The following is an 18,869-nucleotide window of genomic DNA, read 5'->3' on the forward strand; positions in this document are numbered from 1 at the left end:
TGTTCAATATGTTTTGCTGTTACCGTTACAAATATTTAGTTTAGAGCCCGAGAAAGGATAAAGACTACTTTACAACGCGAAAAAGGGTTTGTAAGGGGTTGAAAGTTAGGGTGGAAATTTATATGAAAGTATCGTCATTTTTACAGTTAGAAGCTTGAAACTTATTTTTGAGGTTACTAATTCTATATAAATAAATAGGAAATTAAATTTTTGTAAAAATTTTGCCCCCAATAGTGCTAAATAACAATAGGGGATGAAATTTTGTTAGGCAATATGTAAGGTTTTGGTGAATGTTTTGTTTAATATGTTTTGATGTTACCCTTACCAATATTTAATCTAGAGCCTGAGGAAGGACAAAGCCTACTTTTTAACGCGAAAAAAGGGTTATGAGAGGCTGAAAGTGAGGGTGGAAATTTGTATGGAAGTATCGTCATTTTTACAGTTAGAAGCTTTAAACTTATTTTTTAGGCTGCTGATTTGATATAAATAAATATGACATTTTAAATTTGTAAAACTTTTACCCTCAAGGTTGCAATGTAACAAAACGGAATAGGGGATGAATGTTTGTATGGGAAGATGTTTATGTGAATATTTTGTAAGTTTTATATTTTTTGGCATTTTTTATAAGTTTAAGTAAAAACCACAACAACAACATAATTCACGACCCGTAACCCAGAGGGGTAGGCAGAGACCCAGGACCTACATTTGGCGCGGTCCGGGCACACCTCTTTCTATGTTCTTCTACATACATCAAAGCATAGCACGTTGGTTAAATAAAATAATTAGCCCAAAAAAATGCTACCCAAAATAGTATTTCACGCGGACGAAGTCGCGGGCACAGCTAGTAGTTCTATAAAAGTTGATAAACCCGATTGACTGACTCCCGAAGAAAATAACAAATCGTCTGACATTCCAAAATGAATCCGCGAAAATAATTAACCCTTCTAACCTTGGATAAAACCATATTTTTTCGTTGTAAGTCTAAATTTCAATACTTCTTTGCGTGATGATGGTAGCTGGTGACCATTGCCAGCAATGTCATATAATGCGTGGCTAATGACAGGAAGCTGTTGCTTCCGCGTTCGCAACTGACAGTCACCGTCCAATGACCATCATTAAACCAATGTCGATGGTCATATTTGACTAGTAGTCTTTGGGATAACGAAATTCATAATTTCACTATTATACGCTTTGTATGACTCTGATTTACATGAACAGCAGTTTTGGACATTACATCATAACAATTTTTGTAGGTGTCGATGGCTCAGGAGTTAAGCACTTGACTATTAATCTGCAGATCCTGGATTAGAATCCCGCCATGTACCAATGTATTTTTTGATATTTGATATACATATGTAAATTTATCCGACGTTCTAACGGTGAAGGAAAACACAGTGACGGAACCAAGAAGAAATTCAAAGATATGTGTGAAGTCAAACAACTCGCACTGGGCCATCGTGGTTGACTATTGCCTAGTCACCCCTAACATAGTGTAGGCTGTATAGTGAGCTGATGATATGACTTCTACTTGACGCAGGTCTTCTCTGAAGTTGTTATGTACCATTAAAAAAGAGATTGTTAAGCTTATTAAAGATAACTTTTGAAGACTAATTATAATGTTACAGCGATCAGATAAGGACAATTTCAATGAGTTACGCAAACTCGTGTTACGTAAAGCTTATAAAATAAATCAAATTTTTATGACACGTACTAATCGTGGATTAAAATGACGTATAATATGCCTTCGGAATGTATAGATAAAGTATGATATATATACACAAAATATAAAATAAAACTTCATCTTACTAATATTATAAATGCGAAAGTTTAGATGTGTAGACGGCTCAATGGATCTCGATGAAATTTGGCACAGATATAGAACATAGTCTGGAAGAACACATAGGCTACTCATTAAGTTTTGTTTTTAATACCACGCGGACGGAGTCGTTGGTGACAGCTAGTCTGTTTTTTTAACCAAAAGACAAAAGGATAATAATAAATAATTATAAAGGTGTTTTTGAAACTTATTAAAACTTATTTCTATTTTTGGAACTGAGTCTGACATGAAATAGGATATAAATCTATATATATATAAAAGAAAGTCGTGTTAGTTACACTATTTATAACTCAAGAACGGCTGAATAGATTTGACTGGAAATTGGTGGGCAGGTAGCTTAGAACCAGGAAACGGACATAGGATAATTTTTACCCCGTTTTCTATTTTTTATTCCGCGCGGACGGAGTCGCGGGTAAAAGCTAGTCCTATATACTCACCTTCCTAAATTCTCACCTTCTCACGAATGTCTGGTATGAAGGGGAGGTATTCATTAAGGGTATATCGTAATTAGATTTAAAAAAAACATTACTGGCAAGCCAAAAAATCGCCTGTGACCATTTTTTTAATGTTGTTCTTCTCGTCTCTCTTACTACGTATGTTATGTTCTTCTTTTGTGTACAATATCGGATTATAATTATATTGGATTAACTCATAACTCAAATATCTTATCTTTTATATAAATCCAATTTAAAGGAAAAATACTACATCGTACCTCATCTCTTAATAAAAGTAAATATAAACATATATGGAGACAGATAACGATATTATGTCTATCAGCCGAATGGGATTTACAAAAAGGTGATATTCACGTACGATATTACCTTGGAAAATGATACATTTTGAATGTCTCTAGTTATTTTTGTTTGTTATTGACTAATAAATCTTTTTGGGTTGAATATTGCCAGTTCGCAATATTTTTGGAACGAAGTTCCTTATCACGCGTTGTGAAAGGGGGCTAGACGGAAAAAATTCTTACGAAAAGTTGTCACGATACTTTTTGCTATAGTAAGTATGTTAACGACGAATAAGCGCTACTTCACCATGGCAACGACGTGACAATATATAACGAAAATTCATAGAAATAAAATGTACTTCTTGTGAAGAAGTTTTTTATTCATAGAATAAACATTGGTTCCTTCACTAATTAAAAGAAAGGAACTTCGTTCCATCCGGGTGTCCCTTGACACCTCTCAAGTTTTTTAAATCTTAAATGTACATTGAACTGACGTTCATATGAGTAATTTAAAAATTTGTACAGTGCCGGCGTTGGGGTAGGGCGCTGCTGGATACAAAGGGGCGCCATAGATGTGTGAATTACATAGTCTCACCGTAAACTTCTTAAAACTTGGTAAAAAAATCTTGCCCAGGGCTGGCACCTTAATGTGCCCGTACTGCTAAAACTGGCACTGGATGTAGTTGAGCAATCCGCAGAGGGCTACCGTGGTTGACTAGGATCTAGTTACACTAAGTAAGGGTTACTAAGTCCTAGTCAACAGGCAGACAACAGCAATATAACTTTTTGGTATGGAATATAACCGTATGTTGGTCACCATGACGTCATGACCCAACTTTTTAATTTCCTCAGCCGAGTAAAAAATGAAAGAGGAAACTTTAACCAAAACATTTTTGTATCATTATTGTTCCAAGACCATTATAAATTAAGAATAAGAAATAAAAAAAATATATTACCTCATTCTGTATCGCCTTTGTAACCTTGACAACGGTTTACCATTGGTTTCTACTAAAGACTACTACACAAATATATACTTATCTCTTTTTTTTCGATGAATATGAGAGGGATGGTAATATGTTTCTTTAAATATGTTTCGTCAGTGTAAACCACATTTATAATCATCAAGTTAATCATTATGTTTTAATGGCGTCTTTGAATTATCCGTATCGAAACTATTAACACAATAAGCAACGCTTATATCTAGTAGTTAGATTGAGCTAGATGTATCTAGATATATTTGCTTCTACAATCTAGATCTCGAAAGTGCGTATAACTGGCAATCAATATATTTAGCCTGTTTTTAATTAATCGATATCTATATATATAAAAGAAAGTTGTGTTAGTTACAGCATTTATAACTCAAGAACGGCTGAATCTATTTGACTGAAAATTAGTGGGTAGGTAGCTTAGAACCAGGAAACGGACATAGAATAATTTTTACCCCGTTTTCTATTTTTTTTTATTCCGCGCGGACGGAGTCGCGGGTAAAAGCTAGTTTTATGTACTTCTAAATATGCATCGTATTTCAAAGACAATTATCTAAATTACCTACTAAACTAATTTTATAAATGGTTTGTTTTATCATTTAAAAAAAAATTCAATAATTTTACCGATAGTTTTTTTTTGTTAGGATAAACATAGGTGCACATTTATAAAATTTTAGAAAATTTCATAGGTCTTCTGTTTCAAAAATATTTCTGCACGTATCAGTCAATACAGTATACATCTTACTATCTTACTAATATTACATAGGTAACTCCAGAACGACTTCATGGATCTCGATGAAATTTGGTATAGATATAGAACATACATAGTATGTAAGAACACAGGGTATGATAATGAAATGTGTACAGTCCCGTGGGATACTTTTTGATTTAAATATATATTCGTTAACTCCGCAACGGTTCAACATATCTTATAGAAAAGTTAAGTATACTTATTTTCGGAACCGAAGGCCTGTACAAGTTTCTGAAGTTTTGTAAATGTATACATGTTTATGCAGCTGACTGTACCTATAAATCATTCAACGTTATATACACGTGAATACACACTAGAGTTCGGAAAAGTTTTTATTATTGTGACCAATGCCAAAGTTTTAAGTTTTGAAAAATGTCCTTATTTGGAAACAACGCGCAGAGCTTCAAGGCATCTATTATGATGTACGATAATTGTTTCGTGCACGTTTTTCACATGCGAAACGTTTCTATAAATAATGTTTACTATCGAAGCGTAGACGAATTCATAACTGTGTCACCAAGCATCGGGATTCGGCACAGAGTAACCAATGGTCAGAGAAGTTTTATAACAAAAATTTTATTAAATTATATGTCAAAGAAAAATAACGAAAGTTCCTAAAGACAAAAGACAAGACGTGATTTGATAAGTCAGGCAAATATCTTGTAGCACTTTTACATTTTCAGGGTATGCCTGTGGACTATTACACATTTTCACTCTTGTCTACCGGCCCATATACCTTCGTCGTACAATACGTTTAAAAATATTGATTGTCACTATCTATATAGACGGACGAACATATCTTCGTTTCATCTGAGGAGTGTGCGTGCCTGAACTCTCATTTTAGTCCTTTTTCCTTTTCTCAAAAGGAAATTATGGCAACGGCAAGTGGATTTGTTGTAGGAGAGGACGCATAGAAAGGGAAAATATTTTCTTTTTGACGTCTCCACCTCGGTTTTTAGGAAGACAACTGCAATTGCGGATGTCTATGAGCAAAGGTCGTTACGTTATTTTAGCGTATTCAGGTGGCCGCCTGTATGCAACCTTATGTCTTATGTGTCTTTTTCTATACCCAAGAATATTTTACAAAAGTTCTGTCTGAACTAATCGCGATAAGTTGGTCTAACTACAATGTCTGTGCATTGCTCTATGTCCTCGACTACAGAGCACGTTAACTTGTCTGTCACGCGGCTGTCGCTTATGAAAATGTCAAACATTGTTGTACGCGGCCTCTTGCGTCAGAGGAGCATATTGGCTATTGAAAATTGATCAAGGATATACTAGATTGAAGTGCAAATAATATGCTAACTTGTCGATCTATCATATTAAATTTGATCGAAGTTTAATACGATATTGTAAACTTACTGTAACTGTTGTATTATTACATTTAAACAGATTCTTGTATTGTTCTTTTTTTATACCAGTACCATAAGGTGGCAAACGAGCAAGCGATCACATGAATCCGCCTAAATAGCGACCGCTACCCATAGAAATCCGCAATTGTAGTTGCGTTGCCTATCTTTAATCAACAGAGGACAGCACAGAAAGAGGATATATCCTCTTTCGATGCGTCCCCTCCTCTGTCAAATCCACTTTCTTTTCCCATCCTTTCTTTATAAAAAAGGGTGGGAAGGGAACGTGGATAAGGACACACGTTAATGCGTTTTTCAATCTTCTTCGAGTTTTTATCAAGAGTTTTTCATTTGGATTTATTACTTTATAATCATTGCATCGCGTGACGGTTTCTGAAAGACATTCTTATTTTTAATATTTACTAGCTTTTACCCGCGACTCCGTCCGCGCGAAATAAAAAAAAATAATAGAAAACGGGGTAAAAATTATCCTATGTCCTATTCCTGGTTCTAAGCTATCTGCCCACCAATTTTCAGTCAAATCGATTCAGCCGTTCTTGAGTTATAAGTGGTGTAACTAACACGACTTTCTTTTATATATATAGAAGAAGATGATACAGACTTTCTTGATGGTTAACTATCGTTAACGGTGAAAAAATTTTTGAAACGGTCAAGTAGTTTTTCAATTTATTGTTTAAGAACATACTAAAATGAAACCCTATCCTCGTCCTATGCTATTTGAAAAAATGATAGCAACCCCAATATAAGGTTTATTAAATTAATTATACGAGTTTCACCAGTAAACCAATTATCATTATACTAGCTGTCGCCCGCGACTCCGTCCGCGCGGAATTATATAAAAACGTAATAAGTAGCCTATGTGTTCTTCTTGACTATGTTCTACATCTGTGACAAATTTCATCATAATCCGTTGAGCTGTTCTGGAGATATCTTCAAACATCCATCCATCTATCCATATAAACATTCGCATTTATTATTAAGATAACTCAAGTCACATATCAAAATGAGGTGTTAGTAAGGCTTACGAATTACCGAGTTGACCCCACAGCAAACCTTCGCAAATTTCGACATCACATTATTTATTTCGCACGCGTCGTCTGCAGAAAAAATATCGAAATCTTGTCTCATGTCCTGAATAGTAATTGTACTAAGTTCATAATTCACCCCTTTTTCAAAACAACTCGGTAAACAATTGAAGATTAACATATCCTTTAAGTCTAAAGTAAATAGAGACTTGTCCAAATACTGCAGTGGTTATGACGATATTTAACAGTGAATGACCAGCAAGTGTTGCACCACACAGAAGATAGGCGTCAAGGGGAAGTAATTCCAAGTTGTATACCATGAGTATAGTACCATGAGCTCCCTTTTTTATTAAATTAAACAATGTTTTTTTATAGGAGAAATTCGCGACTGTGCCAGCCGATCAAATAAAATTATTTTATCCGACGCCCATCTTGTGTACTATTATACTATGTATACTATATTACTATATTATTATACTATGTATACTATATTACTATATTATTATAACTATGTATACTATATTACTATATTATTATAACTATGTATACTATATTACTATATTATTATAACTATGTATACTATATTTAAATACTAATCTTTAAAAAAAAGAAAAGATTTGTATTTTTGTATTTAACGAATAAACTCAAAAACTACTTGACCGATTTCATTTTTTTTGTGCTCTCAGAAAGCTTTATTGTCATTGAGTTACATAGATTATATTTTATTCATAGCTTTTTTTTAATTCGAAAGACAAAAGTAATCATAAAATCCTTCCTCTATATGAACGAACAGAAATCATTATTTTTCCATATTTATCGCTCAGACGTTTCTTTTTTAAATTTGTTCTATGTAAGATAAATGTTTATATGGGATTCCCAAACTACATCATTAACAATTCTCCGAATTAACACAACTCATTAATACCTCTGTTGTTTTACCTTTCCGAAATAAAACTTTATACTTAAGTACAATAATTTTCATACAATTATCAATTTTTTACACAATATTCGTAGAAATTCTGTCATTATCTTATTTTGTATTTGAACCTCAATAAGATGACTTTAGAATTTTATATTTGATGTACATTATTTAAGTGTATTTTTAGCTCACAATTTGTTTTGTTTTTGTTACAGCCCGCCGACATTCAAGACGCTGACGCCGACATCTCGTACACAGCTCAAGCAGCAGTTGATGCGAGAACATGCGCAGGAGCAGCTGCGCAGAGAATCATTACAGGTGCACCTTCACTCTATTGCTTGTGTTTAAAGGCGCTTAATACTTTATAATGAATTCTTCTAAGTTGTTCTTATTTTATAACTTATTATTAAAAACTTGATTCCAGACACAACAGGGTCAGTCAAAAGAAAATGGCGAGGATAAGAAGAAGTCGAGTCCGACAGATGTGCCTCGTATCACGCCGCACGTCGAATTGCCACCACAAGTATTGCAGGTGAGAGCTTATTTGTCAATAGTCACTCGCATAATGTCATTAATTTCACTGTCTAAAAACAGAGATAACATATATATCTGACAATGTATTGGGGATTATTTTTGATTTCTATAGTAGTTAAATACTCTGTTACTAATCCATTGGTTCTGTAAGCACTGTGGTAGTAGTCCGTAGTAAAGCTGTACGAATTTTCCTCTCGGCTGGGGCAATACCACGGCCTAAAGATGTGGAAGTAATTCCACGTTTCGTCTAAAGTGTGTGTTCTAGAGTTCTAGACAAGCTCACTCCTTTTTCACTACATACCCTTTCCTAACAAATAAAGATGGAAATTCATGTTTTTTTTATTTCAACACTTTTATGTTAATATAAATACTGAAAACTCGAAACATCACTCAAGTGCTAAACTCTCAGTTCATTATCTAGCATCACGTATTAGTTATAGTAATTATCGTTTAACTGCAGTTAAGTCGTGTCCGTTTGTACATCCGTACATTGTTATACTTAATTTGTATTTAATAATTAGCAAGGAATTGTAAAATATTAACATTTTGTTTATGTTTGCTAAAATGTTGTAAAAAATATAGGCGTCTGAAAAGACATGTTGTCTATGTTTAGCGGTCGCTTCGCCATTTCGGCGAATTCATGTGGCCGCTTGCTCATTTGCCAACATAGAATATAAAAAAGGGTAAATTATATTTTCAATAATAGCGCCATCTAACGATTTTTAATGTCAATACAGTGTGTATTTGATTTTCATTCATTCGACGATGATAAGATGTAATAAAGTAATTTTGTATTAACAATTTTTACCTATTAATGTATGTATAGGTGCGAACGGTTCTGGAGAACCCCACCAGGTATCACGTGATACAGAAACAGAAGAGCCAGGTGCGGCAGTACCTGAGCGAGTCTTTCCAACCTCAAGCACAGGTAAAGTAGTGTCTTTTGATATCAGCGCCATCTTGTTATCATTATTTCAGTTAGTAACAGCGCCATCTATTTTTTTAAATTAATATTTATCGTTTGTTAATTTTTAACGAAGTTCTATATCTCTTTGGTTATTTTTGAGTAAAATCTGGTTAGCTTATTCCTTTAATTTATTTTTCTGTACAATTCAGCCTTTATTCCCTTGTTATTAGTAAATACTTAATACAGTAATGTGCTGTTTGTGGCAGGTGACTTCGGGAGGGCGCGGCGCGGTGCAGTCAGCGCCGGAGCTGTGCGCATCCCCCGAGCGCGCCTCCAGCTTGCTCAGTCCCAATCTCTGCTCATCAGCCGTTAACACTTCTGAAGTACGTGTTATTTGTAGTTATAAAGTCTTAGAATCCTCTTTTGCTGCTACTTCTATATAAAATATGTCGTTTTACATCACAGTTTACGTATTAGACGCATTAGTTCTAGTAATAATGACATTTTTAAAAGCTTAATAAATCTTTCAAGCAAAGATTTAACTCCAGTGCCGATTAAGGAATCGTTTCTTTTATACTGTAAATATAAACAACCCTTTTAATTAATCTTATGTACCTGATTTTATATTCTAGATAAACCTATAAAATGAGAGTTTTGAGTAAATATTTTGTGGCACTCTTAGCACGCATGAACTCTAAAATCCAGTCTTGTTCTCAGACGGATGAGTTCCTGGAGGATATCCTGTCGTTGGACAGTGGCGCAGCTCGCTCCTCCTCCGGCCCTCCCTCCGCCGCCAGCTCAGTGGCCGGCGACTGCGCACTGCTCAGTGACGCAGACATGCACGCACTCGCCAAAGACAGACAGAAAAAGGACAACCACAATATGAGTTAGTAGCGATTACACTAAAAGTTGTACTTTTTTATAAAATAGACTAGCTGTCGCCCGCGACTCCGTCCGCGCGCAGTTAAAAAAAAAAAAAAATGAAAAATAGATGTTGGCCGATTCTCAGACCTACTGAATATGCTCACAAAATTTCATGAGAATCGGTCAAGCCGTTTCGGAGGAGTTCAAGTTCGAACCCCGTGACACGAGAATTTTATATATTAGATAGGATTTGTTCAACATTATTACATTAGAAAAAAAAAAACAATTGTCTATTTAAATACTTTAGTTAAATGTGACAAGACATCTCATATTTTAAATCTAAATACACATCTCTCTCTCACTCCGACAAAGTTATATTTTCCATCTCTTTCTTGTAACGAAAATGAATGTTTTCAGTAAATATTCATAGATTCAAAAGTCCTTTTTCATTAATTCCAGTTGAAAGACGTCGTCGTTTCAATATAAATGATCGTATAAAGGAACTTGGTACATTATTGCCGAAGACAAATGATCCTTTCTACGAAGTGATTCGCGATGTTCGACCAAATAAAGGCACAATCCTCAAGAGTAGTGTTGACTACATCAAGTGTCTACGAGATGAGGTGAACAGACTCAAGCAGAGTGAGCAGCGACGTAAGCAGATTGAACTGCACAATAGAAAGTTGATGCTTAGAATACAGGTAACTTTATTATATATATATTTAGAAAAAGTAGTCTATAACATGTCTGAATTCATCATCTACCTTTCAGTCAAAATCCCGTCAAAATTTGTCTAACAGTTTCCGAGATTACCTGAGACAAACATAGCCTTGACAGACATTTTTTTTATATTACAAGGTGGCAAACGAGCAAGTGGTCACATGAATTCGCCGAAATGGCGAAGCGACCGTTGCCCAAAGACATTCGTAATTGCATATGCGTTGCCTACCTTCAATCGATGAAGGAGACGCACAAAAAGAGAATATTTAACCTTCCTATGCATCTCCTCCATCAAATCCACGTCCCCTTCCCATCCTTTCCTTAAAAGAAAAGGAGTGGGAAGGGAAAGAGGACTAAAATTAGGTCTCCATCACCGCACTCATCAGAATGTACTTGGAATGACTTCCACTTTCTGCCTGTCTTCTGTGAGGTCGTGGTATTTCACTGAGCGAGGACAATTCCTGCAACTGTTGTTGCTGACGTCTACCAATGTTACAGACAAGATATGTAAATATTAATATATGTAAATATCTTATGTCACTCAGGAATAATATAGGAAACTAATGGTGAAAGAATTTTTGAAATCGATCCAGTAGTTTTAGAGTTTATCTGTTACAAATAATAAAAAAATTAATAGCACAAACAAATATTACATTAAATAAGTTAGTGGAAAAAGGGGTTAAATTGAATTAATACATTTCATTTTCAGGAACTAGAGAGGCTAGCGCGTGTTCATGGTCTGCCACTGGGGGGTGAGGGTTGGACTGGAGATGAGGGCGAGGGGGGAGAGACGGGGGTGGGGGCGGTGGGGGGAGACACCACGCCTGCGCACACAAACACATCTAAAACTCCTTCAACACCGGTACTTAGTATATTTGTAATTTAAACTTTTTTTTTTATATTTTACTTATTTATGTTATTTTTAAAGAATGTATAGATTATGTCGTAAGAAGGGAAGTGAATTCAGATATGATGGCTGATAGAGATATATGGAAGAGTAATAATAGAAAAGGACAGGGTAATGATTTTTTATGAAGGTTTTTTTGGCAAAAACAACACTGATTGAGTTACATCAGTGTTTTTCAAAGTGGGCGAAAACGCCCACTTGGGGCGTTTGAAACCTAGAAGGGGGCGATAAGAGGCCCAAAAAATGGGGGGCATTAAAATTAATTAAAGTAATGAAATTGTGGTTTTTAAGTTTTAGGGTTGAATAAAAATTAGGGGGCTCTGAAATATAATTGATTTTCAAAGGGGGCGGTGAAAGTAATAAGTTTGACAATCACTGAGTTATACTAATATGATATATTGAGGAATACATTACATGACAGAAAAAGCAAAGAGATAGAAGAGTATCCGTAGACATATAGAATATATAACCAGAAAAACATTAATTACATATTAATCGATATAGATCACAGAATATAATAACAAATTGATTTAAGGGGTTAAGCATTTAACTTACAATCTGCAGGTCTTGGGTTCGAATCCCGACATATACCAATGTGTTTTTCGATTTACATATGTACATTTATCTGACATTACAATGAAAGAAAACATCGTGATGCTGCACATATCTGAGAAGAAATTCAATGATATGTGTGAAGTCAACCCGCACTTGACCAGCGTTGACTATGACCTAGTCATCCCTAACTTGGGGGTGACTCCGAACCCCTCATTGGGGATTTAATTTCAAAAAAATTACTTAGTGTTTACGAGCTATGAATGTTTATTTAGGAGGTGGTTCTGCCGAAGCGCGAACCAGCCGCCATGGATATTGGTGATGCACCAGATTTATTACGTGATATGCCACCCCCTGACTGTCTGCCACCACTTGATGCACTAGGTAACTATGCATTACGTTGTTTTCATCTAAATTCGCCAAAATAGCGAAGCGACCACTGACTATACACTTTCCTACACACTATTCTTACATCATTTCCTTCCCATTTATAAGAAAGAGATCGGAAGGGAAAGGGAACTGCACTCTCGTGTAACAGATGTTGTGGTTCTTTACGTCTTCTTTCATCCTGTTGTTACTATTGTTACAAGATATTTGAATGAATATTATTATATACTAGCTATCGCCCGCGACTCTCCGCGAGGAATTAAAAAAACTTAAAGTAACCTATGTGTTCTTCCAGACTATGTTCTACATCTGTGCTAAATTTCATCAAGATCCATTGAACCGTTACAGAGATAACTTCAAACAAACAAACATCTAAACATTTACATCTATATATTATCTATATACGAGTATATAAAAGAAAGTCGTGTTAGTTACACTATTTATAACTCAAGATCGGTTGAACTGATTTAGCTGAAAACTGATGGGGAGGTAACTTAGAACTAGGAGACGGACATAGGAACTTTTTTGTCTTGTGTGCTTTTTTTTTATTCCGCGCGGACGGAGTCGCGGGTAAAAGCTAGTTTAAAATATTAGTAAGATATAATGTTGATATACCTATAACAAACATTACTGTACCATTTTCAATGACGTAGCTGTAACTAATATAGAAATTAAAAAAAATATAGCTATTTATAACTTAGAAGAAGCTTAACTTTGCTTAGAAGAAGAAGAGAGAGATAAAAATTCTATTAATAATTCTTTCTCAATATTCCAGATGGTCTTAAACTTGGATCATGTTCACCTTTAGATAGAGAGGGTCTATCAGAAGGTTTATCAGAGGGTCTCTCTGAAGGTTTATCGGAAGGACTCTCAGAGGGCCTTCCTGAGGGCCTCTCGGAGGGCCTTGGACTAGGCTGTTTAACTCCAGGCCTCTGTCTCGACCCCCCGCCTGATATGTTCGACCACAAGGACGTCAAGGTAACAGCATTTGTACGTGAAATTTTTATTATTTATTTATGTTTTTTGTTAACGCTTTTGTGTTTGATTGTACTTACATTTAGTTCACTAGACAAAGGAATAGATAAATTATAAATGTCTCTGTAAGTCTTTTTTAAAGCGAATGTACTTTAAAAAGCTTTTTATTTATTAGAAGAAAATAAAATTACTAACACTAATTTCATATGGGGTCGTGAGGTTACAGTTAAATATATATGGGGTCCTAATTATATGTTGTTTTTTAAAATTAAAATTTTCACTTTTCAAGGAAAAAGACCTTATTTTGTTCATATAATAAAGAAAATCGAGTCATTATATTTAGACCCCCTAATTGGGGGTCCTTACTGACTTCTACTGATAACTTTTCTGTGTTGTGTTATGTATATACAAATATATAAGAATATGTGCGGTACATAATGTAAGTGTACATAGTTTGCGGAGCAGATGCGGCTGTCGCCTCTCCCACTGCTGGGGGTGGGGGGTGGCGCAGGGGGTGCGCTCAGTTTGGCGCAGATTGAAGACCTCATGGATGACGACTCACATAATCCCGTCACACAAGGTATATACAGTTTTATTTATACTATCTGTAGCCCGTGACTTTGTCCGCACGGAATTAAAAAAAGTAGCCTATGTTTTCTGACAGATTGTGTTCTATTTTTAGGCTAAATTTCATCGAGATCTGTTGAGCCGTTTCGGAGATAACTTCAAATCCATCCATCCATCCATATATAGTAATATATGTAGTTTAACAAGGATTGCTGAACCGATGAGAGAAGCGTTGCTATCGAGGCTATTTCTGTCAGATTATATCTAGAACTTAGCCATAGGAAATTGTATAAAAAAATGATATCTACATTACAGATAAGATCTTATGACATTTTTTGACATTGACAGGAGGGCGCTGAGCTGTCATAATTTAGCCTGTTAATTAGACAAGATATCAATTTCACTCCTCTTCCCCTTCTGAATATTTTATCTTCAGTCCTAAATGATAAGAAAGAGAAGTGGATTTTATAGAAAAACTAGCTGTCGCCCGCGACTCCGTCCGCGCGTAGTTAAAAAATGGGGGGGGGGGGGTATGAAAAAAAGATGTTGTCCGATTCTCAGACCTACTGAATATGCTCACAAAATTTCATGAGAATCGGTCAAGCCGTTTCGGAGGAGTTCAAGTTCGAACCCCGTGACACGAGAATTTTATATATAAGACTAGCTTTTACCCGCGACTCCGTCCGCGCGGAATAAAAAAAATAGAAAACGGGGTAAAAATTATCCTATGTCCGTTTCCTGGTTCTAAGCTACCTGCCCATCAATTTTCAGTCAAATCGATTCAGTCGTTCTTGAGTTATAAATAGTGTAACTAACACGACTTTCTTTTATATATATACTAGCTTTTTCCCGCGACTCCGTCCGCGCGGAATAAAAAAAAATAAAAATAGAAAACGGGGTAAAAATTATCCTATGTCCTTTTCCTGGTTCTAAGCTACCTGCCCACCAATTTTCAGTCAAATCGATTCAGCCGTTCTTGAGTTATAAATGGTGTAACTAACACAACTTTCTTTTATATATATAGATATATAAGATGGTATAATATCTTTTTTCTGTAAATTCTCTCCTTTGTCTTAAAAATGTTGAAATCGCCAACGTCCTCGTTTTAATGCAGGTGATCCAATGTTATGTTCATCACCGACCTCACTCGGCCTCAGCAATGACACCATGCTGCACGATGATGCACACACATTCTCTCATCATCAAGGTATCTTGTATATTTAATTTTTTTTATATATTACAAGGTGGCAAACGATCAAGCGGCCACATAAATTCGCCGAAATGGCGAAGCGACTGCTGCCTATAGACATTCGCAATTGCAGATGCGTTGTCTACCCTCAATCTACGAAGGAGACGCACAAAAAGAGAATATTTAACCTTCCTATGCATCTCCTCCACCATCAAATCCACCTCCCCTTCCCATCCTTATAAGAAAAGGGGTGGGAAGGGAAAGAGGACTAAAATTAGGTCTTCAACACCACACTCATCAGACTGTAGTTGGAATGACTTCCACTTGAGGTCTGTCTTCTGTGAGGTCGTGGTATTTCACTGAGCGAGGACAATTCCTGCAATGTCATCTCGTCATCTGTTTCCACTGAAGAAACACTTACACAAAACATTTTGTTTAAGTGGAAACAATTTTGATCAGATATTAATTGACTGCCATATTGAAAATTTTAAATTAATCGTTAAAGGCTTAAAATTTGAATGAAAAATTAACAAGATACTGTTTAAGTCAGTGTTTCCCAAAGTGGGCGATAACGCCCCCCTTAGGGGCGTTTGAAACCTTGAAGGGGGCGATAAGTAGCCCAAAAAATGAGGGGCATTGAAATTAATTAAAGTAATGAAATTGTGGTTTTTAAGTTTTAGGGCTGAATAAAAATTAGGTGGCTCTGAAATATAATTGATTTTCAAAGGGGGCGGTGAATGTAATAAGTTTGACAATCACTGGTTTACGTGAACAGTTCCGAATTCACTCATTTAATATAACTAATATAAGAAATCTACACTAAGCGAAGAATTAAGTAAAATTGAAAACTCTTTACGTCTAATTTTACAGTTGTTCTAGAAAAAAATGTTTCCCGTTTCAGGTTCGAACTTGCTTAGCGAAGGCCTAGGTCTAGGTACATCGCTGTCTCTAGGCGACAGCTGCCTACCAGGACTACTGCTGGGCTCTCAGCCTAGACACCACCACGCCCCCCACTCGCCGCGCTCACATCCCAGACCTTCCTGCTTCGATATGGACCTGGGGGCGTAAAATACCCCCATATTATCCAAGTATATTTATTAGTAGGAACTCAGTCAGTCGTTGAAAAATCTTAGGGGGTCTTAATGTTATTGTTCCCGCCCCCCTGAATTAATAATTTTTTGACAGATGTGAAAGTTAATTTGCTTGCTGATTTCTTTTTTAATTATTTAAAGAGCAAAGTATTGTTTGTTAATTTTTATTTTCTTAACCGACCCCCTAAAATATTGCAACCCCCTAAAATTTATTAAGTCACTGTTTTACACTAGGGAGTGTTTTTTTTTTACTTTTTAACATCTGATTGTGTTCCTTCTTACAATAGAATTATCAAAATTCTTAGAAAATATGTTTCATATCGTTTTATATTTATATATCATACAAATAGACGATTTTTTTAGTATTTTTTACTAACATCCCTCACAGATATAGTCACAAGATCGTTAATTACAAAATAAATTTGGTAAATTGACAGAATTATCTCCATTAATCTTATTTTTCACTAAATTTCTTTATAGTAGATTTTTTGTTTTTCAAAATTGAACCTTTTTACCTTTCCATAAGTGTTAAATTCGCTTACAAAATGCTTTACTCGAATATCCAAATAGGATATGAGTGTAAAAAAATATATTACCTTCATCATAGATATAATTAAAATCGATTATATTTAAATCGAATAGACCATAGAGTATCCAGGCCATAAACAATAAGTTCCTTTGCAATAATGAAGTTGTGTTTGTGATAATGTTACCAGCTCAGCGTATTTTAAATAAAAATATTATTTTATTGTCTATGATATGAAATTGGCTATTTATTCAAAAGATATATAAAAGTGATTGATCTATTAAATAAATTTAATAAATTTTTTTGGTTTTGAAAACATCCTGTATGTGAAATAACTTAACCAATATATAGCTTGAAATTGAATTTTCTAGTTTAATCAAAATGTATAGTAAATATAAAAATTAACATTTATATATTTGTCTCTGGCAATTTTAATATTTGCCAAGACCATAGACACCCTGTATAAAATACATGGTGTTCTATTTTGTGTAAACATAAATATATATTTTTATGATATTTTTTTAATGTTCATATCTTTGTAGTTTTTTTAAATATTTATAAATATATAAAACTGGGTATTTTATTAGTAAAGGACCACGATATTAATATTACAGAAATAAAAAAAATGTGATACGATATATTTTTAGATGACGTTTATTAAGAATTACGAATTCTAAATATTTTTTTTTGTAATCTAGTTAGAAATACCTTATTTAGTGGCGAATTTTAATTTTAATCGCTTAAATGTAAATATATTTTTTTGTTGTTGCAACACTGGTTGATGACGTCACATACAACGGTCGCTCGTTAAGTTTTGAATTTAGAATCGCTGCCAAAAATAAATCAATATAAGGTATTTAATAATTTATGCCTCACATTTTATATTATCCATAGATGTATAACCTATTGTCATCCGGAGGATAAAAGTAAAGCGAAAAAAACTTGAGAGGTGTGTTGGGACACCCGGATGGAACCAAGTTCCTTTCTATTAATTAGTGAAGGAACCAATGTTTATTCTATGAATAAAAAACTTAAGTCTTCACAAGAAGTACATTTTATTTCTATGAATTTTCGTTATATATTGTGACGTCGTTGCCATGGTGAAGTAGCGCTCATTCGTCGTTAACATACTTACTATAGCAAAAAGTGTCGTGACAACTTTTCGTAAGAATTTTTTCCGTCTAGCCCCCTTTCACAACGCGCCATAAGGAACTTCGTTCCAATAGGCTTTCGGGGTTAATTCTCTTAGTGTTTTAATTTTGACATTATAAAATGACATTTCGAAAATTGACACTTTAGATGTCACGTTAGACGTCAAAGTTATATGAAATACTCCATCTATAGATATATCTATGGATGTAGCATTGCTTATTATATTCGATGTCGTAATTTTTTTTTTATTTAATAATACGTAATTATTTATATAATAAATTTTATTTATTTAACGTTAAATATTAGATATTTAATAAAAAAAAAGGCAGCTCATAGAAAATATACATCCTTTATCAAGTTAAAAGGTTGGCAGAGATAAATGAAATTTAATTACATTGAATATAAAAAAATCAATGTTACATCCTTATGTATGTAGTTGTATGGATGTATGACTTAATCATACAATTCTGAAATTAACATACAAATCTCATTACGTACTACAAACTTGTATACAGTGATCGAACAAAATACTATACGGTCACAAAAACATAACACCTAACTTCTCTTGACAGAATTATGAATTCCGATATCGTATACTATGACGTCATCGAGGTATCAAGTTTTTGTGATTGTATAGTAATTGCATATCTTTATAATAGAGCTTCAAATGTTGTTGTTTTCTTTTTTTTAATTATTTAATTTTTTCCTGTTATTGTTATTGTGTGTAAGATGCTCGAATTTTATTGGTTTGTATGTATGTATGTGAATTACTAGTGATAGAAAACATCCGGCTCGAAGGACCATAATGGGATAAATAGAGCCTCATAAAATATATAGAATTACGTACCTTATTCGTTATTTTCTTTTATGAGGCTCT

The 18,869-nt window shown here is 34.5% G+C and overlaps 1 protein-coding gene across 7 annotated transcripts in view; it reads left to right on the forward strand.

The window, feature by feature from the left end:
- The window catches only part of LOC106707245 (transcription factor EB), a 79,494-nt gene extending 62,947 nt beyond the window's left edge, over window positions 1-16,547 (forward strand). For 4 of the 7 annotated variants that reach the window (XM_045683824.1, XM_045683829.1, XM_045683831.1 and 1 more), the window contains 12 exons: window positions 7,837-7,939; window positions 8,046-8,153; window positions 8,982-9,083; window positions 9,329-9,445; window positions 9,780-9,948; window positions 10,386-10,627; window positions 11,356-11,508; window positions 12,381-12,489; window positions 13,268-13,482; window positions 13,921-14,047; window positions 15,149-15,241; window positions 16,125-16,547. In XM_045683824.1, coding sequence (XP_045539780.1) covers window positions 7,837-7,939; window positions 8,046-8,153; window positions 8,982-9,083; window positions 9,329-9,445; window positions 9,780-9,948; window positions 10,386-10,627; window positions 11,356-11,508; window positions 12,381-12,489; window positions 13,268-13,482; window positions 13,921-14,047; window positions 15,149-15,241; window positions 16,125-16,291 — 1,705 coding nt within the window. In that variant the 3' untranslated portion in view covers window positions 16,292-16,547. The remainder of the gene's footprint in view (window positions 1-7,836; window positions 7,940-8,045; window positions 8,154-8,981; window positions 9,084-9,328; window positions 9,446-9,779; window positions 9,949-10,385; window positions 10,628-11,355; window positions 11,509-12,380; window positions 12,490-13,267; window positions 13,483-13,920; window positions 14,048-15,148; window positions 15,242-16,124) is intronic. The other 3 variants (XM_045683826.1, XM_045683827.1, XM_045683828.1) reach the window with 3 other exon arrangements.
- The last annotated feature ends 2,322 nt before the right edge of the window (window positions 16,548-18,869 follow it).

The sequence above is a fragment of the Papilio machaon genome, chromosome 23 (genome assembly GCF_912999745.1).
Source record: "Papilio machaon chromosome 23, ilPapMach1.1, whole genome shotgun sequence".
NCBI classification, from domain to species: Eukaryota; Metazoa; Arthropoda; class Insecta; order Lepidoptera; family Papilionidae; genus Papilio; species Papilio machaon.